The sequence below is a fragment of the Phyllostomus hastatus genome, unplaced genomic scaffold, assembly GCF_019186645.2.
Source record: "Phyllostomus hastatus isolate PE091 unplaced genomic scaffold, TTU_PhHast_1.1 phas_contig_64, whole genome shotgun sequence".
In the NCBI taxonomy this organism is placed as follows: Eukaryota; Metazoa; Chordata; class Mammalia; order Chiroptera; family Phyllostomidae; genus Phyllostomus; species Phyllostomus hastatus.
In genome coordinates this window covers 2,033,836-2,052,096 of record NW_025333928.1, presented here as the reverse complement: position 1 = coordinate 2,052,096, position 18,261 = coordinate 2,033,836, and the positions used below count along the sequence as shown (strand labels likewise).

The following is an 18,261-nucleotide window of genomic DNA, read 5'->3' as shown; positions in this document are numbered from 1 at the left end:
CTACTACAGAGTATTCTCAACTGTTCTTTTCAGATAATGAGGCAAATTGCTTCCTGGTGATTCTCTCTGAGCATCCACTTCCTTTCCTTCTACCTATACACCCTAGCCCAGTTAACTGCCCAGACCAAGAGAGCCAAGGAGGATGCTTCTGCTGTGTCTGCCTTTCACATCCAGGTCCTCCCACAACCACTGTCCCACTGTGCCAGATCTCCAAACATCCATACAACAGCTGGGCTTGCAACCAACTGTCCAGTTGTGTTTTGTTTGACAGAACACAACTTTTACTATATTTTTATTATTTTTAATTTGAATGTGAATGTTTAGGAGGAAATGAAAGGTTTCTGTCAAGCACAGATCCCATCAAACCCTGCTTACCTGTCAGGGTAAGTCACTGTCAGGCCCAGTTCACACACTTATGTTATTGTCCAACCACCTGGGCATTTATTGTTATACCCTTGGAGATATAAGTGGTAGTTTTGTCAAGGCTGGCCATGCACTCCTCTCATGGGCACCAGGAGGGGAGTCTCAAAGCTAATTTAGTTTTACAGTCCAGTTGTAGATGTTGTTCTGTAACTACGCCTTTGTGTTATTTTTGGACCTCTGTGCATTACCACAGATTTCCAGCCTGGATGAATAATTCTCATTCCACAAATACCAGGGTGCTAATATCTCCCTTAACAAATGGAGAGATCCATAAGGAAATTGATTCTAGAATGGATCTTTTCTCAAACCAGATGGTTCATATGTTGGTGGTAATTATATTTGTGTGGCTGAAAGAGGCTCTTCACTCATTTTGATGTCTAACTCTACCAGCTCATGTCTGAGTAGAAATTAAGAGCCTTAGTCCTGAAGCCTCTTCTTCTTCTCTGGCTCATGCAGGTTGGAATATTCCTTATGAATTCAATGAATCCGACTTGAGGATTAGTATGAGGCAAATCCAGATGTTTCTGAATGACTACAAGGAGGTACCATTTGATGCTCTGACCTACCTGACAGGTATCTATGGGAGAAGCCTTTGCAGCTGTGCACCTCCCTGTCCACCTTCCTATTCTTTTGCTCTCATCTCCATTCATTGATTCACTCATTCGTTCTTTCAGCAGACTCTGAGATCTTACTAAAGCTGTTAACATGCTACATATTGTTTTTAAAAAAAGAAAGAAAAGAAAAAAGTGGACTTCAGACCAAGATGGAGGCATAGGTAGACACACTGTGCCTCCTTGCACAACCAAGATAGGGACAACAACAATTTAGAAACAGAATAACAACCAGAACTGATAGAAAATTGAACTGTATGGAAGTCGGACAACCAAGAAGTTAAATAGACCCGTTCATCCAGACCAGTAGGAGGATTGGAATCAGGCAGCTGGTCGTGGGGTGTGGCATGAAGAGCAGAGAGCATTGGGACTGGGTGTGTAAGGCATTCGGGGCATGCAAAACTGCAGTGGGTGGACCCTGAGCATGCAAGCAGCAGCTGGTAGACCCCAGCCATGGGTGGCAAATGGCAGACCCAGTGAGGCAGCGATTATGAAGCAAGGCACTGTGCACAACCCAGGATCACAGCACTGGGAAATAGAGCCTCAGGACATTGATTGAAAACACCTGTGGGAGTTGAGGCACAGGGGGAGACTCCCAGATTCACAGGAGAGGTCCTTGGAAAGTCCCACAGGGTACACAAGCCCACCCACACAGGAATTGGCACCAGAGGGGCCCAGTTTGCTTGGGGGAATTGGCGGAAGGGACTGAGGTCCAATGGAGAGTGAAGCAAGTGCCATTTTTCCCTCTCAGACCCCGCCCCCACATACAGCATCACAACCCAGAGAATGGGGTGCCCCGCCCTGGTGAACACCTAAGGCTCCGCCCCTCATACGTAACAGGCACAACCAGACCAAAGGGGAGGGGGAGATGGCTCAGACAGAATTGAAATCTCCACAATCAATATTTTTAAGCGACTGAGAGATAGCCAACCTATTAGATGCACAGTTCAAAGCACTGGTGATCAGGGTGCTCACAGAATTGGTTGATTTTAGTCGCAAATTAGATGAACAAATGCAGGCTACAATAAGAGATATGAAGGAAAATGCACAGGGAACCAATAGTGATGGGAAGGAAACTGGGACTCAAAACAATAGAGTGGATCAGAAGGAAGAAAGAAACAACCAAATAGAAAAGAATGGAGAAATACTAATTCAAAAAAATGAGAAGAAGCTTAGGAACCTCCAGAACATCTTTAGACGTTCCAACATCTGAATTATAGGGGTACCAGAAGAAGAGGAAGAACAACAAATGGAAAACTTATTTGAACAAATAATAAAGGAGAACTTCCCCATTCTAGCCAAGGAAATAGACTTCCAGGAAGTCCAGGTAGCTCAGAGAGTCCCAAAGAAGTTGGATCCAAGGAGAAACACACCAAGGCACATCATAATTACATTAGCCAAGGTAAAAATGAAGGAGAGAATCCTAGAAGCAGCAAGAGATAAGGAGACAGTAACCTACAAAGGAGTTCCCATCAGACTGTCAGCTGATTTCTCAAAAGAAACCTTGCAGGCAAGAAGGGGCTGGAAAGAAGTATTTTAAGTCATGAAAGGCAAGGACCTACATCCCAGATTGCTCTATCCAGCAAAGCTTTCATTTAGAATGGAAGGGCAGATAAAGTGCTTCTCAGATAAGGTTAAGTTAGAGGAGTTTATCATCACCAAGCCCTTATTTTATGAGATGTTAAAGGGACTTATCTAAGAAAAAGAAGATAAAAAAACATGTATAGTAAAATGACAGCATACTCATAATTATTAACAATCACACCTAAAACAAAAACAAAAGAAAACTAAGCAAACAACTAGAACAGTAACAGACCCACAGAAATGGAGAACACATGGAGAGTTATCAACAGGGGAGTGGGAAAAGGAGAGAGGGGGAAAAGGTATGGAGAATAAATAGCATAGATGGTGGGTAGAAAATAGACAGGGGGAGGATGGGAATAGTGTGGGAATTGTAGAAGCTAAAGAACTCATGACACATGGACATGAACTAAAGGGGGGGATGTGGGTGGAAGAGGGTGTGCAGAGTGGAGTGGGATGAAGGGGGGTAATGGGACAACTGTAATAGCATAATCAATAAAATATTTTTAAAAATGAGGAGAGACTTAGGAACCTCCAGGACATCTTTAAACGTTCCAACATCCAAATCATAGGGGTGCCAAAAGCAGAAGAGGAAGAGCAGGAAACCGAAAATTTATTTGAAAAAATAATGAAAGAGAATTTCCTTAATCTGGCAAAGGAAATAGACTTTCAGGAAGTCCAGGAAGGTCAGAGAGTCCCAAAGAAGTTGGACCCAAGGAGGAACACACCAAGGCACACCATAATTGCATTAGCCAAGATTAAAATGAAGGAGAGAATTCTAGAAGCAGCAAGAGAAAAGGAGACAGTTACCTACAAAGGAGTTTCCGTAAGTCTATCAGCTGATTTCTCAAAAGAAATCTTATAGGCAAGAAGGGGCTGGAAAGAAGTATTACAAGTCATGAAAGGCAAGGACCTACATCCAAGATTGCTCTATCCACCAAAGCTATCATTTAGAATGGAAGTACAGATAAAGTGCTTCTCAGATAAGGTAAAGCTAAAGGAGTTCATCATCACCAAGCTCTTTCTATATGAAATGTTAAAGGGACCTAGAAAAAGAAGATGATCAGAAATATGAATGGTAAAATGACAACAAACTCACAACTGTCAACAACTGAACCTAAAACAAAAACAAAACAAAGTAAACAACTAGAAGATAAACAGAATCACAGAAATGGATGTCACATGGAAGGTTATCAGTGGAGAGGGGGGAGAATGAGGGAAAAGGTACACAGAATAAGATGCATAAATGGTAGGTACAAAATAGACAGGTGGAGTTTAAGAAAAGTATAGGAAATGTAGAAGCCAAAGAAGTTATATGTATGACCCACAGACATGAACTAAGGGTGGGGGAGAATGCTGGGGGGAGGATTTGTGCAGGAAAGAGGGGGATAAAGGGGGAAAAATATATAGGACAACTGTAATAGCATAATCAATAAAATATACTTTAAAAAATAGGAAAAAAAAAGAAAAGAAAAAAGCACTGATTAGTGTGGCTCAGTTGGTTGAGCATCATCTTGCAAAGTGAAAGGTCACCAGTTCAATTCTAGGTTAGGGCACGTGCCTGGGCTGTGGGTTTTGTCCTCTGTCGGGGCACGTACTAGAAGCAACCAATCAATGTTTCTCTTTCACATCATTGTTTTTCTCCCTCTCTTCTCCTTCCCTTCTCTCTCTAAAAAAATTAAATAAAATCTTAAATAAAAAAGAAAATTAAGATATAATTCCTACCCTCAAATGGTTCACAGAGAGAAAAATATTTTTTAAATGACAATATAGTGATAAGTTCAACAAGAGAAACACTTATAAAGGAGAAAGTCCAACCAGTGATTAAGTCTCATTTATGGGGCAGGAGATGATCACAGAAAACCTCCTAACGGCATAAAGATAGATTTTTCAGGGATGAGTAGGAGTTTTATAAGTGAAAGAAGAAAGGGGTATAGTCAGTGGGATGAGGAAAGAGTATCCCCAGTGGATCCCTGAGATAAAAACTTGCTGTTTTGTGTTAAAGAAATGCAATGAACACAGTCCAATCAGCAACCTTTTATTAGTCACCTAGTATATAATATAGAAGAATGTAGATATATGAAAGTTGGTTTTATTCTCAAGAATAAAATAGTGATGTGCTGAATAAATGGAATGCCATGGCCAAAGGTCAAATACAGTTCAATGGGAAAAGTCCATAGCTTTAAGACCACAGAGAAATTTCTTCCTCAGCTCCCTATGTTAAGCAGTTTGAATCCTTTTCCCAGTCATATGGCAGGCACTTTATACACACTGTTGACATAAGAAATGTACAAACCTGTAGAGGCCTGTAGATTCTTTTATAAGCATTTATTTGAGCCAAATGGAATATTCCTGAAAGCAAGATCTTAACAGACTGAGAAAAATGCTTTCCAGAATGACACTTGGCAGCTTCTTTTATGCATTTGAAATTAAGGAGAGAATGAGAGGAAGATTACATGGAGGTGAGAGAAAGCAAGGTGAGAATCAGATTACAAAATAGTTAAGATTATGTGCTGTCTTGAGGGTGGTTTCCCTTGAGGGGTCTGAAAAGAAGCATTTCAACATGTGCTAACCTATATGCACAGAACCAATGGACAAGACTTGCTTAAGGCAAAGATAAAACTTTTACTAAAGAAGTTATATGCCTGGGGTATGACTACAAGCCATGACCTACCCAGTTTGGAATTTATTATCAGATCATCTATGAGGTTACATCCTGTAGAACCCTTTCTCTGTCCACAGCAGATGAGCACACTAAGTCTCACAGCAATCTATGAGCTCCATATTAACACATTTCACAACTGATGAGACTGAGGCTGAAGAGCAGGGTTCTCTACTATGGATGATTTTTCACCCCAGGGGACATTTGGCAATGTCTGGAGACATTTTTGGATTGTCACAACTAAATGGGAGTGGTACAGGGTGGATGCCAGGGATGCTGCTAGGACAGCATTCCTACAATGCACAGGACAACCCCACATCACAGAACTCTTCAGTCCCACATGTTAATAGTGCTAAAGCTGAAAAGTCCTGCTTTCAAGTGATTAAGTTCATGTGCAGAAAGTCAGACAGACCTTCACAGTGTCCCATGACACAAAACCCCAAGGTGTAACCAAACACAGGTTTGGTTGCCTGATCAGACCCCGTGGTAATGAAAGCCAAAAATCATGAGATAGGTGCTGATACAAAGGAAAGTGGGTTTTGGGGGGCTTTTTTGTTTGTTTTTTGTTTTACTTTTTCCTTTAATCCTTATCTGAGGATGTGTCTAGCAGTTTTTGAGAGAGAAGGGAAAAAAGAAACACCAATGAGTCAATCAGCCAGCCACCTCCCATATGCACCCCAACTAGGGATTGAACCTCCAATCCAGGCATGTGCCCTGACCAGGGATCGAACCTATAACCTTTTGGTGCACAGGATGACACTCCAAACAACTGAGCCACCCAGCCAGGACAAGGAGAGTGGTTTATTCAGATATCAGCAATCTGAAAAGATGGGGGACTCTTGTCCCAAAACCCATCTCTTTTTTTTCCATCTTAACATCTCAGTGCAGGCAGAGGCCTTTATAAGAAGGGAGAGGAAAAGGAGAACAAAGAAATCAAGGGAGGAGGTTGAAAAGTTCTCTATGTGCAGATGAGCACAGTCCATTTCCATAAGGACCCTGAAACTGGCCAAGTAGTCATCAGGTATGCATCATCCTGGTCTTTATCATTCTGGTTTTACATCATCCTGGTTTTATGGTTGAGGGTCAGAAAATCTCCCAGAGCTGAGATGACTAAAAGTTGGACTTTATATCTTTTGAAGTTAGTTCTTAGTTATACATATGTGCTGTTTATCTACAAGTTACGTATTCATCAGAGTCAGCACTTACAAAAAAATTTCAAAAGAATGGTGATGTGGGTTACAATTTCTCACCATTACAAAGTGACACATACAGCATAAGTCCCATGGACATTAGTTTGTTGAAGATCTCCAGAAGCACCACAGGGGTCCTCTGCAGACTGAAGAATGAATGCATGATTGCTCTGGCATATGGTCTTGGTACTGAACTGCTTGCAGCTCAGAAACCAACCTGCCCCAAATATGCCAGCTGGCTTGAGGATAGTGACTTTGCAACTGTACAGTCAGCATAGACTAGTTAGGTTGAGGTAACAAACAATACCCAATCTCAAAGGTGTGAGACATCAAATGTCCACTTTGTATCCAATCAACATGGTCAACAAGAACTGGCATTTGATTATGTCAATAGAATTGTTGGCAAAGGCTTCACAAACTTTTGATGCCACCATTTCAATATATACTTGTGTGGTCACTGCCAGAGAGAGAGCACTGAAGTGCTCACACAAGGAATTAAATGCACTAGAACTTGTCACCTGGCCCCACCCTACTGCGAGGAGCACAGGGAAGTGTAGACTTCCTATGTGCCTGAAAAGAACTGTTAGAGATGGTCATTGGAGTTCTGTACTGACGCACACCAAAGAGACGGGTCTCCTTTGGAAAGTGACTATCAAATTAGGTGGGTTGAAGTCAATATACTCTTAATCTGTGCCCCACCCCCAGCCCTGCAGCAGGAACAGTGAGAATTTAAGAGATATAAGGCACATCCTGGTCTCTGTAGGAACTTGTGCTCTTGCTTCAGAGAGTAGACGTAGACATTGCTATAAAGGAAGCTGCTTCCTTCTTAAACACAAAACTTGGAATCTGCAGGAGTATCCCCTGAAGGAAAACTTGCTGGAGGTCACAGTACCTTCCATAAAGACTCTGTTCTTGAGGTTTATGTTCACTTGTGTCACTCTTGGGTGCCTGTTAGCACTGTCACACTGACTTCAGAGTACAAACCACTCTCCTTTTGATACTGTAGTTCTAGTGCTGTAATAAATCCCTTTGCAGCTGAGACAAGACACTTAATGTTCGAAGTAAACTGTGCTAAAGGTCTGAGAAGTCAACAGGGGGAGCTTCAAACATCTAGTAGTCTGGCTTAACGTGAAACAGCTTCTGCAGGGCTCAAATTACTCAAACACGTGAGCTTTCCCTTAGTTCCTTATTTCTCCTTTGACAAAGCACTGGGATCCTCTTCGTAGACATTTAGACCCCTCCAACTCAAGACCAAGAAAAGCTGAGGCAGCCTGTCCCCAACTTGGGTTATACTACCTGTTTGCCTGTAGACGTCCCTGTTCCTGGAATTGTTGGAACTGGAAATGAGCCTACCCTTCAGGAGAGCCCCTACACACACACACACACACACACACACACACACACACACACACACCTCTGTCTCCTCCTTGGTAGTGTGTTATCTACAACTACCAAATACCAGGTGATACCACATACTGTGGAATCTGGACCAGCTAGAAAATGTTACAAGGTTGGCAAGGTGCATTTGACATACCCTTCAAAGAATTACCTAACTCTTCTTGTTGAAATGTGAGTATAGAAACCTGAGTCTCAGGAAATGATGTTAATGATGGAGGTGGAATGGGGAAATCATATCCCAAAGCAGTATAAGTAAGGTAATCTCACCTTTCCAGAAAATACTATGTGTTTGTAACCGCTATAATTAATTGAATGCTTTCTGTGTGCTGAGATTTGTGCTAAATGTTTCATAGATGTTTTAATCACAGCCTTGTAAGATGGACACTGTAGTTATCTCTACTTCTTGACAGATGAGAAACTGCAGAGGTTGGAACCCAGAAATATCTAGAAGTGGCAGAACTGGAACCCAGGAATGTCTTATGCCAAAGTTCCTGACTTCAATCACATTTCTGTAATGTCTTCACATACATGTACACACACATGTGTATGCACGCACACACACACATCTGGAAGATGCCTATGTTAATAGTTACCTTTGGTGGAATTATTGGTGATTGTATTGCTTTTCTTTTGGATTATCTCTGTTTTCTAATTTCTAATGTTGGCCATGGATTTTTTTTGTAGCAACCATAATATCAAATAGGCCTGTTCTCATTCCAGGCTGACCATGGTTTCAGCAACCCTGGATCTCAGTAGAACGCTTTGCCTCAAAGAATCCTCTAAGGTTAATGGGTGAGTCCATTATGACCTTCACTGGACTCAGCTTCTTCCTCTGCTCATTGTCTCCAGGAGAGTGTAATTATGGAGGCAGAGTGACTGATGATAAAGACAGACGTCTCCTGCTGTCCCTTCTGTCTACTTTCTACTGTGAGGACATCCAGCAGGACCATTACTGTGTCGCTCCTGGAGACACTTACTACATTCCTCCCCATGGCTCCTACCAGGTGAGGAACAGTGGAGGGAGAGGCCCCTTTGTGTCCCAGGGGAGTTCAGCAGTCTCCATGTGGCTAGGGGGTGAGGTGCATCCAATGAGGGCCCAGGAGGAGCCTTGAGCTTCCTGATTTGGTTCCATAGTTATTTCCAATATTCCAAAAAGCCTATGAAAGAGACATTATCACTGTATAATGAACACTGGATAATTGGCAGGCAAAGTCTTTCAAAACAGGTTTTTTTCTGGGGGTTAAGAAGGGAGTTAAGATGAAACTTTGGATGTGAAAAGGCTGGAAATTGCTAATTGGGAAAAAAAAAAAAAGGTTCAGAAGGTGGCCAAAGGGTAGGGACCAAAAATCTGGATGGGAGAATTAGAAAGAAGAAAACAAGAAATCTGAAGGCAGGACTAAAAAGAGCTGCTTTTATTAAGCCCCTGTTATACATCAAGGCCTTATTCCTATTTTTAAAGGCCTTATTCCTTCATAACCTTATTTGTTTTCCCATTGACAGATAAGGAAACTTGTGTTTCAGATGATTAGCTCAATGTCACAGTTTGTGTCGGGGCTGGATCCAAACTCGGTTCTGTCTGACTCCAAATCCCACAAATGGGGAAGAGCTTAGGTTGTGTTCACCTTGCACGCGTGCGCGCGTGTGTGTGTGTCCCATATTCCCACTCTGGTGTGAATTCCTTCCTGGGTTGGATCTGATCAAGCCCTAAGTGATCTGTGGGACCACAGGGTACTTACATTTATGTCAACTGAACATATTCCTTCCAGTCCTATATTGAATATCTCAGGAACCTCCCCATCACAGCACCCCCAGAAGTGTTTGGCCTCCATGAGAATGCCGACATCACCAAGGACAACCAGGAGACCAATCAGCTATTCCAGGGTGTGCTGCTGACTCTCCCCAGACAGGCAGGAGGGAGTGGCAAGTCCTCTCAGGTAACCTGGATTGAGTTCAATTTCCCAGGCACTTTCCATGGGGGATGAGGCATAAGATTGTGGGTGATGAGCGAGAAGGCAGAAAAGTGGAGGCCTGGCAGTCCCTGGAGGGAGGGCACAGATGTGCTGGTCTTATTGCTGAGGGTCCTCAGAGAGCAGAAAGAGCACAAGTGTTTCCAGAATGTGAGCCATTCCTGCATAATTTATGACTTGTTGCTTTACCTCCATATTAGCTATACTCCCTTTATATATTTAAAAAACAACTCTACTTGGCTTAAAATCATTTATTTTAAAAATTACATATCAGTACCATTAATGGAAACCCAGTCTCATTTCCATAAAGTCATGACAGCCACACAGAAAAAAAAAAGTTAAACACTTACTAGGCTCTTTCCAGATGCTGCTGCTGAGGCCTTGCTGGCCTCTTGTGAAAGGGGAGAAACAGCTAGTGTTACAGGGTGTTTAGCTAGCACTGGCCTGAGACTTTCTCATGGGGAATGAAAAGAGAAATGTGGCCAAAACTGGAAAGAAGGCGACTTTCACACTGTGTGATTCAATATGATTTGCTTTATATCCTGGAAGCACCTGGAATCACTTTTGGAGCATCTCATGGTCAGTTCACCATCCTCAGTCTACAAATGAGGGTAAAGTGAACCCTGTGAGAGGAGGTGACTTGTTTCAAGGCATCCATAGACTCAAAAGCAGAGCCAGACACAGAACCACCAGCTGGTGACTCCACCACACCTTCCTTTCTCCCACCCTCCCCTTCCCTTCTCCACTGTCCAAGCTCTGCCGCCTCAACCCTTCAGCTGTGGATTTTGCATATTTGATTTCTTGATTGGTTCATAGTGCTGGAAGTAGGAATAGCTCTGAAGGAAACTAGCTTGGTTGGGGTGTCTCAATTTAGGGGTGGAAATTCCCTTCACAGTGGGAAGTGGGAAAGGAGTATACATTCCAGCCTTGCAGAGCCCACACCCAGGTCCTGCTCATCCTCGTTCCTCTGGGCCTATCCCTCCATAGTTGGCAAAGCCACTGCTCTGAGCTGTTCTTGTTCAATGCTGAGGAATGGCCTACTGACTTCCCAGGTGTCTACAAATTTAAACTGTGGTACTTTTAAACAAGTACCAGCTGTGGTACTTGTCACTGAGCAAGAGTCCCATCTGTATTAGGAATTAGTCCTCAGAGACCAGCTGTGAGAGCTGTAGGAGATTCTCACCTAGGGATGACTTAGAGGTAGGAGGAGTTCTGCAGTGTTCTTGGCTGCCCTGAGGCAACCTAGCTGAGGCCAAGCAGCTATTCTGGGCCTGGCCCTCATGCCCTTGCTCCATTTACTTTCTGGGCCAAAAGGTGGTATCTCCCCTCCAAGGTTAGGGCGAGGTGTTTGTCTAAGACCCCTCCCTGCCTCTTCACCAGCAGAACTGGTTTCTGTAGTAACATTCCCAGGAAGGTCCAATAGACTATGTTTATAATGGCAAATGCAGACTGCTTCAAGTTTACCCAAAGTCACAGATCATAGACTTGTTTCTTATTGACTTCTCTGCACTTTAAGGAAGTGATTGAGGAGCTGACCCAGGATATACTCTCCAAACTTCCCAAAGACTTTGACTTGGACATGGTCATTAAATTGTACCCTGTGGTCTATGAGGAATCCATGAACACTGTCCTGAGGCAGGAGCTCATCAGATTCAACAGGTGGGCCAGATGGGCTTACTTGGAGTGTGAGGGGTGGGATGTAATTAGCAGTAACCGAGATGAACACTGGATAAGGGGTTGCTATGTGGAGGAAGTGGTTTGCCTTACCCACAGAAAGGACTATAAATTGGGACATACCAATAGGTATTGGCCAGGATAAATCATTCCATCTATTCATTCTCTCCTGCTCATTTATTCATGTGATATCTATAAAGTCAGGTTAAAACTAATACCAAGCACAAGTAAAAGGAATCATTGCAGCCACTTTCATCGAGCCCTTGGAGATATTTGCATCCAGTCACCAAGCAGTCTTTTGAAACATGCAGTTAGTGATTCCTCTACCACCATTTTACAGATGAGAAAACTGAGTCCCAGACAGATTAAATAACTACTGCAAGGCCACAAAGTCACTCAGTAGAAAGACTGAATTTGAACCCAGGCTGTCTGATCCCAGAGCCCATGCACTTATCCAATATGTGAAATCAGGGTATATGGAGCAAGAGGAGGGGAGTTCATCCCACTGCCTGTTCCACAGAGGTAGGGAAGGGGTATTATGGGCTGGCCATGGGGCTCCCTCCTCATTTCTCCAGTTACTGTATATATAGCATTGAACTTTGTGGGATTATCTTTTTCTTTTGGTTCATAAAATAAAATATCCACATTTACCAAATAAAAAGTATTTTTGAGTCACCACAGCAAGTGGATGACTGATAAGCCACCTAACAAGTTAAGAATGACACTTTTAAGCAGCAACTCAGATTACTCTGAGTTATCAGTGACATAAAATTAAAAACCAGTTTAGTCTTAGGGTGCAGATTAGGGAAGAATGTAACCAATTTGTCAATGTAGTAGAAACATCTTGGTGATGTCTGTGGGATTGTCTTGATTGACTTAGTCAAAACTGAAAAGTCCCCAAGACCATCTAAGCCAGATCAGGAAACTCATAGCTTCTGCCTCCAAGGTCCTTATTGCTCCAAACTTTCCATGTGTTGCTTTCTCCATTTGCCTCATTAGTCATTGCTCAGCTTTAGGGACAGCTCTGACTGTGAAGGACTAGGGAACTAGAAGAATGTCATCCAAGAATTTCTTGGCTTTTCAAGTCTTAGGGCTCCTCTCTAGATTCAGTAGGCAGTTGGCTATATGGGGGACCAAGCAAAGTACAGAGTGTGAACCTATTACAGACCAAAAGGGGGCCAAGGGTAATATACTATTACTGAAAGGAACCCCCCAGGTTCATTATGTCCACTGCCTTATATGAAAGACATCTCTCAATGCCAGGGATTCGTGAAAAGGAAAGGAAATGTTTATTTAATGCTGTACAGACTTAAAGTAGTGACCTAATGTTTTCATCAAAATCCCAAAGTCCCTTAGAACACCCACAAACACACAGTCCTTCCTTCCCTCTTTGGCCCAGTCTGGGGTATCGTATCTCAGGAAAAGAAATAGAAGTCCGTGGCTCAGGCAGCTCCCAGTTCTTCCCAGTAATCCATGCTCAGCTGGTAGGCCTCCCTCAGTTCCCAGCACCATCAGCTGTGTCGCCGAGGTCTCCGCTAAAGCCTAGTAGTGATTCCCCTACTAATGCTGCGGGGTCCCCACTCTGGCAAAGCCACGTGGCTCTCTTACACGTCCACAGCCAAGTGGTCCTCTCTGCACAATGGCTGTGGGAGTCCCCACTCTGGCAAAGCTGCGTGGTTCTTCCTTCAATGGCTGCTGTGTCTGGGTTTAAATCCCCACGCCAATCTTCCTCTGCAGCCCCATTTCTGACTCCTCCCACCATTGGCTACACTTGCCAGCACTCTCATACCCTTCCAATTTACTGGGCTGCCATCGTGAGTCTGGGCAGGTGTGGCCCCATGCCATGGAGCCAGTCTTCTCCAAGTTCCCATGCTGGGGCTGTAACTCGGGGGCCCTGCCCCCCAGTTACATCTTGATGGGGAAGTTACTTCCATTCCCCTGGCTCAGAGCATGGCCACAGCTATTTAACATATCTATGTAACCAGTTAAAGGTTATAGATATGTTAAATGATCACGCCAGAGGTTAGCTGCAAAACTGATGCTATGCAAAACAGCTCTCAATGGCCCTGTTCCATGTGTCCCTTCCCCCAACCCACACCTGTGCGGGGGAGGGGTGAGGACATCCTAATATTTCCCGAACACCTTGAGTTCTGGACCCCATTCCAAATGCCTTTTTGGAGCCCCCCACTTGGCTGCACCCTGTAACAAGCCTAGGATGGTGCAACACTGTGGTGAGTCAGATAATTTGGCACATACATCCAGACACCAGGCTAATGGTTTTCCAGTCCCTGCTGAGGTCACTGAAGCTCATCCTTGCTGGTTGCAGGGACTTTCACTAGCCTTGTTCAGTGGCCATTGTAATATAAGCAAACAGGGTAACTGCAATCTTATTTTCCAGTGATGGTCAGGCATCACATTGGGCAATACTCTTAACGTGCCTTTCCACTACCTTTTTGACCTGTTCACCCAGTGGTATAAGTGCCCCATATGACTAGGTGACAGTTCAGTTTCCATTTCAGAAGTACCATTATACCACTATGTCTTCCTTGAAGCTAGCAGAGTTTCTACTTGCAAGAATAGAAAGAAAACTTTAGCAAGTAGGTTTTTAGGTTTTAGTTTGAGGCCTGTGGTGTGATGCCAATGGCTCCTCAGCTACTAAGCCCATGCATCAAATGCTTGAATCTTAAAGTCTTCATAATATGAATGTTTAGTGGTTGCACATCCACAATTTTCTGTTTTGCATTTGACTATTTTCATGTCCATTTGGCTGGGATTTCATAAATCCTAAGATAACAAACTCTGCAGCAGACTCTTTGGCACCCTCAGGTGTGCTCCTGCTGGGCTGGGCTGAGCCTTTTAGAGAGGCCAGAGAGAGACAGGTGAGCTTGGCATTGCCCAGGTGGCCCTTTAGTTGCCTTTTCTTGGGTATGTACCTCATAATCAGTCTGTTAAAATGAACAAGTTGTATCAAAATGGCAATTTTGATCAAAACCCTTAAAACTGCATTATCCTTTAACCTAGAATTTCCACTTTTAGCAGAAAAATCGTTACACATTTACACAAAGACTGATATGGATGGATATTTCTAGCAATGTTGTTTACAGTGACAACAATCTAGAAATAATATTTCAGCAATAGGGTAATAGTTAAATAAAACTGAACACCTTGCACTTAATAAAAAGTGTAATTTAAATCTATTGAATTGGGGAGAAGATCCCTATATGCCAAGAGAGAAAAACAGATTACAAAAAAGGTAACACCATACGATCCCATTAAACATAATTTGTTTCCATGCAGAAAAATCTGGAAAGATATATGTACATCAAAGTTATCTTTAGGTGCTGGGATAATGGGTGATTTAATTTTTCCTCAGCTCTATAACTTTTCTACCTGAATGTACATTAATCATCTGACCTGCTGAAGGAGGGAAAAGTAAAAGGAGATCAAGAGTCAGTATCCTCAGGTAGAATGAGCCCACTGGAGAGGTGGGCTAAGTGGCTCCTTTGTTCTTACAGGTTGACCAAAGTGGTTCGTAGAAGTCTCATCAATCTTGGCCGAGCCATCAAAGGGCAGGTCCTGATGTCCTCAGAGCTGGAGGAAGTCTTCAATAGCATGCTTATGGGTAAAGTGCCATCCATGTGGATGGCCAAGTCCTACCCTTCGCTGAAGCCCCTGGGGGGCTATGTGGCTGACATGCTGGCCCGCCTGGCCTTCTTCCAGGTACATGGGAATCAGGATAACTGGGCACCTGGCATGCTCATTCAGGTGGAGAGGTCATTCTAAAATGACAGACTAGAGGCAGAGGAAGTAGATGAGGCAGCCATGCAGCATCCTGGATTGAGTTCCTACTGGAAACAGTCTTCCCAGAATTGAGGGCAGGAGGGAGTTCAAAGGTCTTGGAAAGATTGTAGCCTATGGAGGCAAGAGTAGAAACTATTATAAATGTCACAAACTAGTGGCTCATGGGCCAGATTTGGCTAAAAGACATGTTTTGTTTGGCTGCCTGGTAATTTAAGATTTTTGAGCTAGTATGTAAACATTGGATTATTACACATAAATATCAAGATGCTTGTCCTGCAAAAAAAGATCTGAAACATTACTGCATTCTTATATGGCAACTGTTGCTGCAGGAGTGGTTGTTACTCAGTCCTGGACACCAGCTTGCCCAGAGTTTTTCTTCAAGTAGAAACATAATTATTTGTACCTTCATTTCAAAAGTGGGAAAACAGAGGCTAAACTGAGAGGCTTTTTTCTCTTTTTCAAGGAAAAAGAGAAAAAAAAACATTGCTTAATGGGACTTATTTATATTACCTGCCTTAGAACGATCTTTGATTCTTTTTGTTGATTGTTAATGATTTCTATGGCCCTCCAGAACTGGATTGACAATGGACCCCCTGTGGTCTTTTGGATCTCTGGATTCTACTTCACACAGTCTTTTTTAACGGGTGTCTCTCAAAATTATGCCCGGAAATACACCATCCCCATTGATCACATTGGATTTGAGTTTGAGGTAGGTGTGCTTTGGGTAAGGTCAGCCCAAGGGATCAAGCAGAAAAGCCAATGTTGTCCATTTCCTTATTAGTCTAAACATTTGGATGCGTTAAGGCACAAATACTTCTGTGATGGTACAACTGAAATGTTTAGCATGACTTAAGTTAGTTCCAAAAGTTATTCCTGACAGAGGATTCCCAAGGCTTTGTCTCTGTATATAAAAAGATTCTTCCAGAAGAAAAATGAGCCACCATTATACCAAGAAAAATGAAAGCACTCTCCCATGCTATGTAACATGGTGGACTCTTCATTTGGAAAGATGTTAATGGTGTTTGGTGGTCTTTTGCTTGGAGTCAAGTTAAAGGAATAGCCAATAGTCAAGTATCACTCTGCGCATACTACATAGAGTGAACAGAGCAAGACGGACTATAATAAAGCACTGTAAAAATTAAAATTCTGTGGAAAGGTCCTTTGTGATCTAGACCAGAGGTCACAAACTGGTTGCCCTAGGTCTCAATTTGGTTTATGAATAAACTTAACTTGGTGGACCTTTGAAGACAACGTTAGCCAAAATTAATGCAGTAAAAAAATCATAACTGGGGTAAACATTGGAAAAACATAAAATCATATTTTTTGTTGTTGAAATGATTGTATACTTAGAAATCCTAGAATTTGTAAGGTAACTGGTTAAATTTACAAAAATCAATAGCCTCTTCCTATTCTACTGATAAGTACTTAGAAATAGGAAAAACATTCCATTCACAAAAAAAATTAGAAGATTTGAATGATTTTAAAATGGAGCTTATGCTCTCTGGTTCACCATAATCCCCACCAATCCCTATTCTGTAAACCTAGATCATTTTCTGCACTTACCTGAAGAAATCTGAGTTCTTTACTAACTCTGAATCTAAATTGTGGTGGGCTGGAGCTGGCTCCTATCAACTCACCAGAACCAGCTGGAGCTGTTTGTTAAATAGCTGATAGCCTGAAATTGACTGTGGTAGGAGTCTGCACACTACAGAAATTGACAAAGACTACAAAATATGCATTATTTCTGCCTCCAGATAACTGTTTTACTAGTATGCATATGAATCTAACCCCTCACTTTATAGATCCAGGTTCAGAAATGGGAAGGATTGTGCAAGGTCACTAAGCTAGTTGCAATGAGTTAATGTGGCCTCCTGGCTTCTAGTTCAGTGCATTCTCTGCCTGCCATATAGAAATGCCACCTAGAAATCTCACCTGGTCCATGTATGGTAGGCAGAAATATTATCATAGAAGCCCCTATGACATAAGTGTCCTGGGAGGTGTATTCTGGGAAAGGCAGACATTGCAGCCAGGCTGCACTTTTCCAGACTCTTAAAAGGTAGAAAATGGCAAGTCACGAAACTCATAGCTTCCACTCTTTCAGGTAACCACACAAGAAACCATCATGGAGAGTAACCCAGAAGATGGGGCCTACATAAAAGGACTCTTCTTAGAAGGAGCTCGTTGGGACAGGAAAAGGATGCAGATTGAGGAATCTCTCCCTAAAATCCTCTATGACCCGTTGCCCATCATTTGGCTGAAACCAGGGGAAAGTACAATGTTTCTCCATCAGAGCATTTATGTGTGTCCAGTCTATAAAACAAGTGCCCGGAGAGGCATCCTCTCCACCACAGGCCACTCTACCAACTACGTCCTGTCCATTGAACTTCCCACAGACAGGCCCCAGAAGCACTGGATAAACCGAGGGGTAGCCTCTTTATGCCAGCTGGATAACTGATAGCATCTCTCTCAACACAGAAAATAAAAGGAATTTCATTCTTGATTATGTCTGTTTCCTTTCTTGAGAGTGACATGGTATGATGATGATAGTGATGATGATGAGGTATTAACAGCACATTTGCTGGGAGCAAGGTACTTCAGAGTAGCCCCATAAAGTAGTATTTTTTTAAAAATCCTTACCCAAGGACATTTTTTTCCATTGCTTTTAGAGAGAAAGGGAGAGAAACACTGATGTGAGAAATATCAATTGGTTGCCTCCCATACGCACCTGGACCAGGGATTGTATGCTCCCAAATCAGGGATAGAACCCACAACTTAGATGTGTGCCCTGACCAGGAATCAAACCCACAAAGTTTGAGCTACAGGATGATGCTCCAACCAACTGAGCCACATCAGCCAGGGGCTAGGTTGTTATTATCCTTATTTTATGGCTACAGAAACCAGGATACAGAGAAGTAATATCCCTCCAAACACACAGCTATTTGAACAGTGGAGCT

The 18,261-nt window shown here is 42.8% G+C and overlaps 1 protein-coding gene across 1 annotated transcript in view; it reads left to right on the top strand.

Moving 5' to 3' along the window:
• DNAH3 (dynein axonemal heavy chain 3) overlaps positions 1–17,762 on the top strand; it is a 222,912-nt gene extending 205,150 nt beyond the window's left edge. The window contains exons 57-63 of the mRNA XM_045848935.1: positions 880–996; positions 8,715–8,869; positions 9,632–9,799; positions 11,349–11,491; positions 15,022–15,226; positions 15,879–16,016; positions 17,409–17,762. Coding sequence (XP_045704891.1) covers positions 880–996; positions 8,715–8,869; positions 9,632–9,799; positions 11,349–11,491; positions 15,022–15,226; positions 15,879–16,016; positions 17,409–17,762 — 1,280 coding nt within the window. The remainder of the gene's footprint in view (positions 1–879; positions 997–8,714; positions 8,870–9,631; positions 9,800–11,348; positions 11,492–15,021; positions 15,227–15,878; positions 16,017–17,408) is intronic.
• The last annotated feature ends 499 nt before the right edge of the window (positions 17,763–18,261 follow it).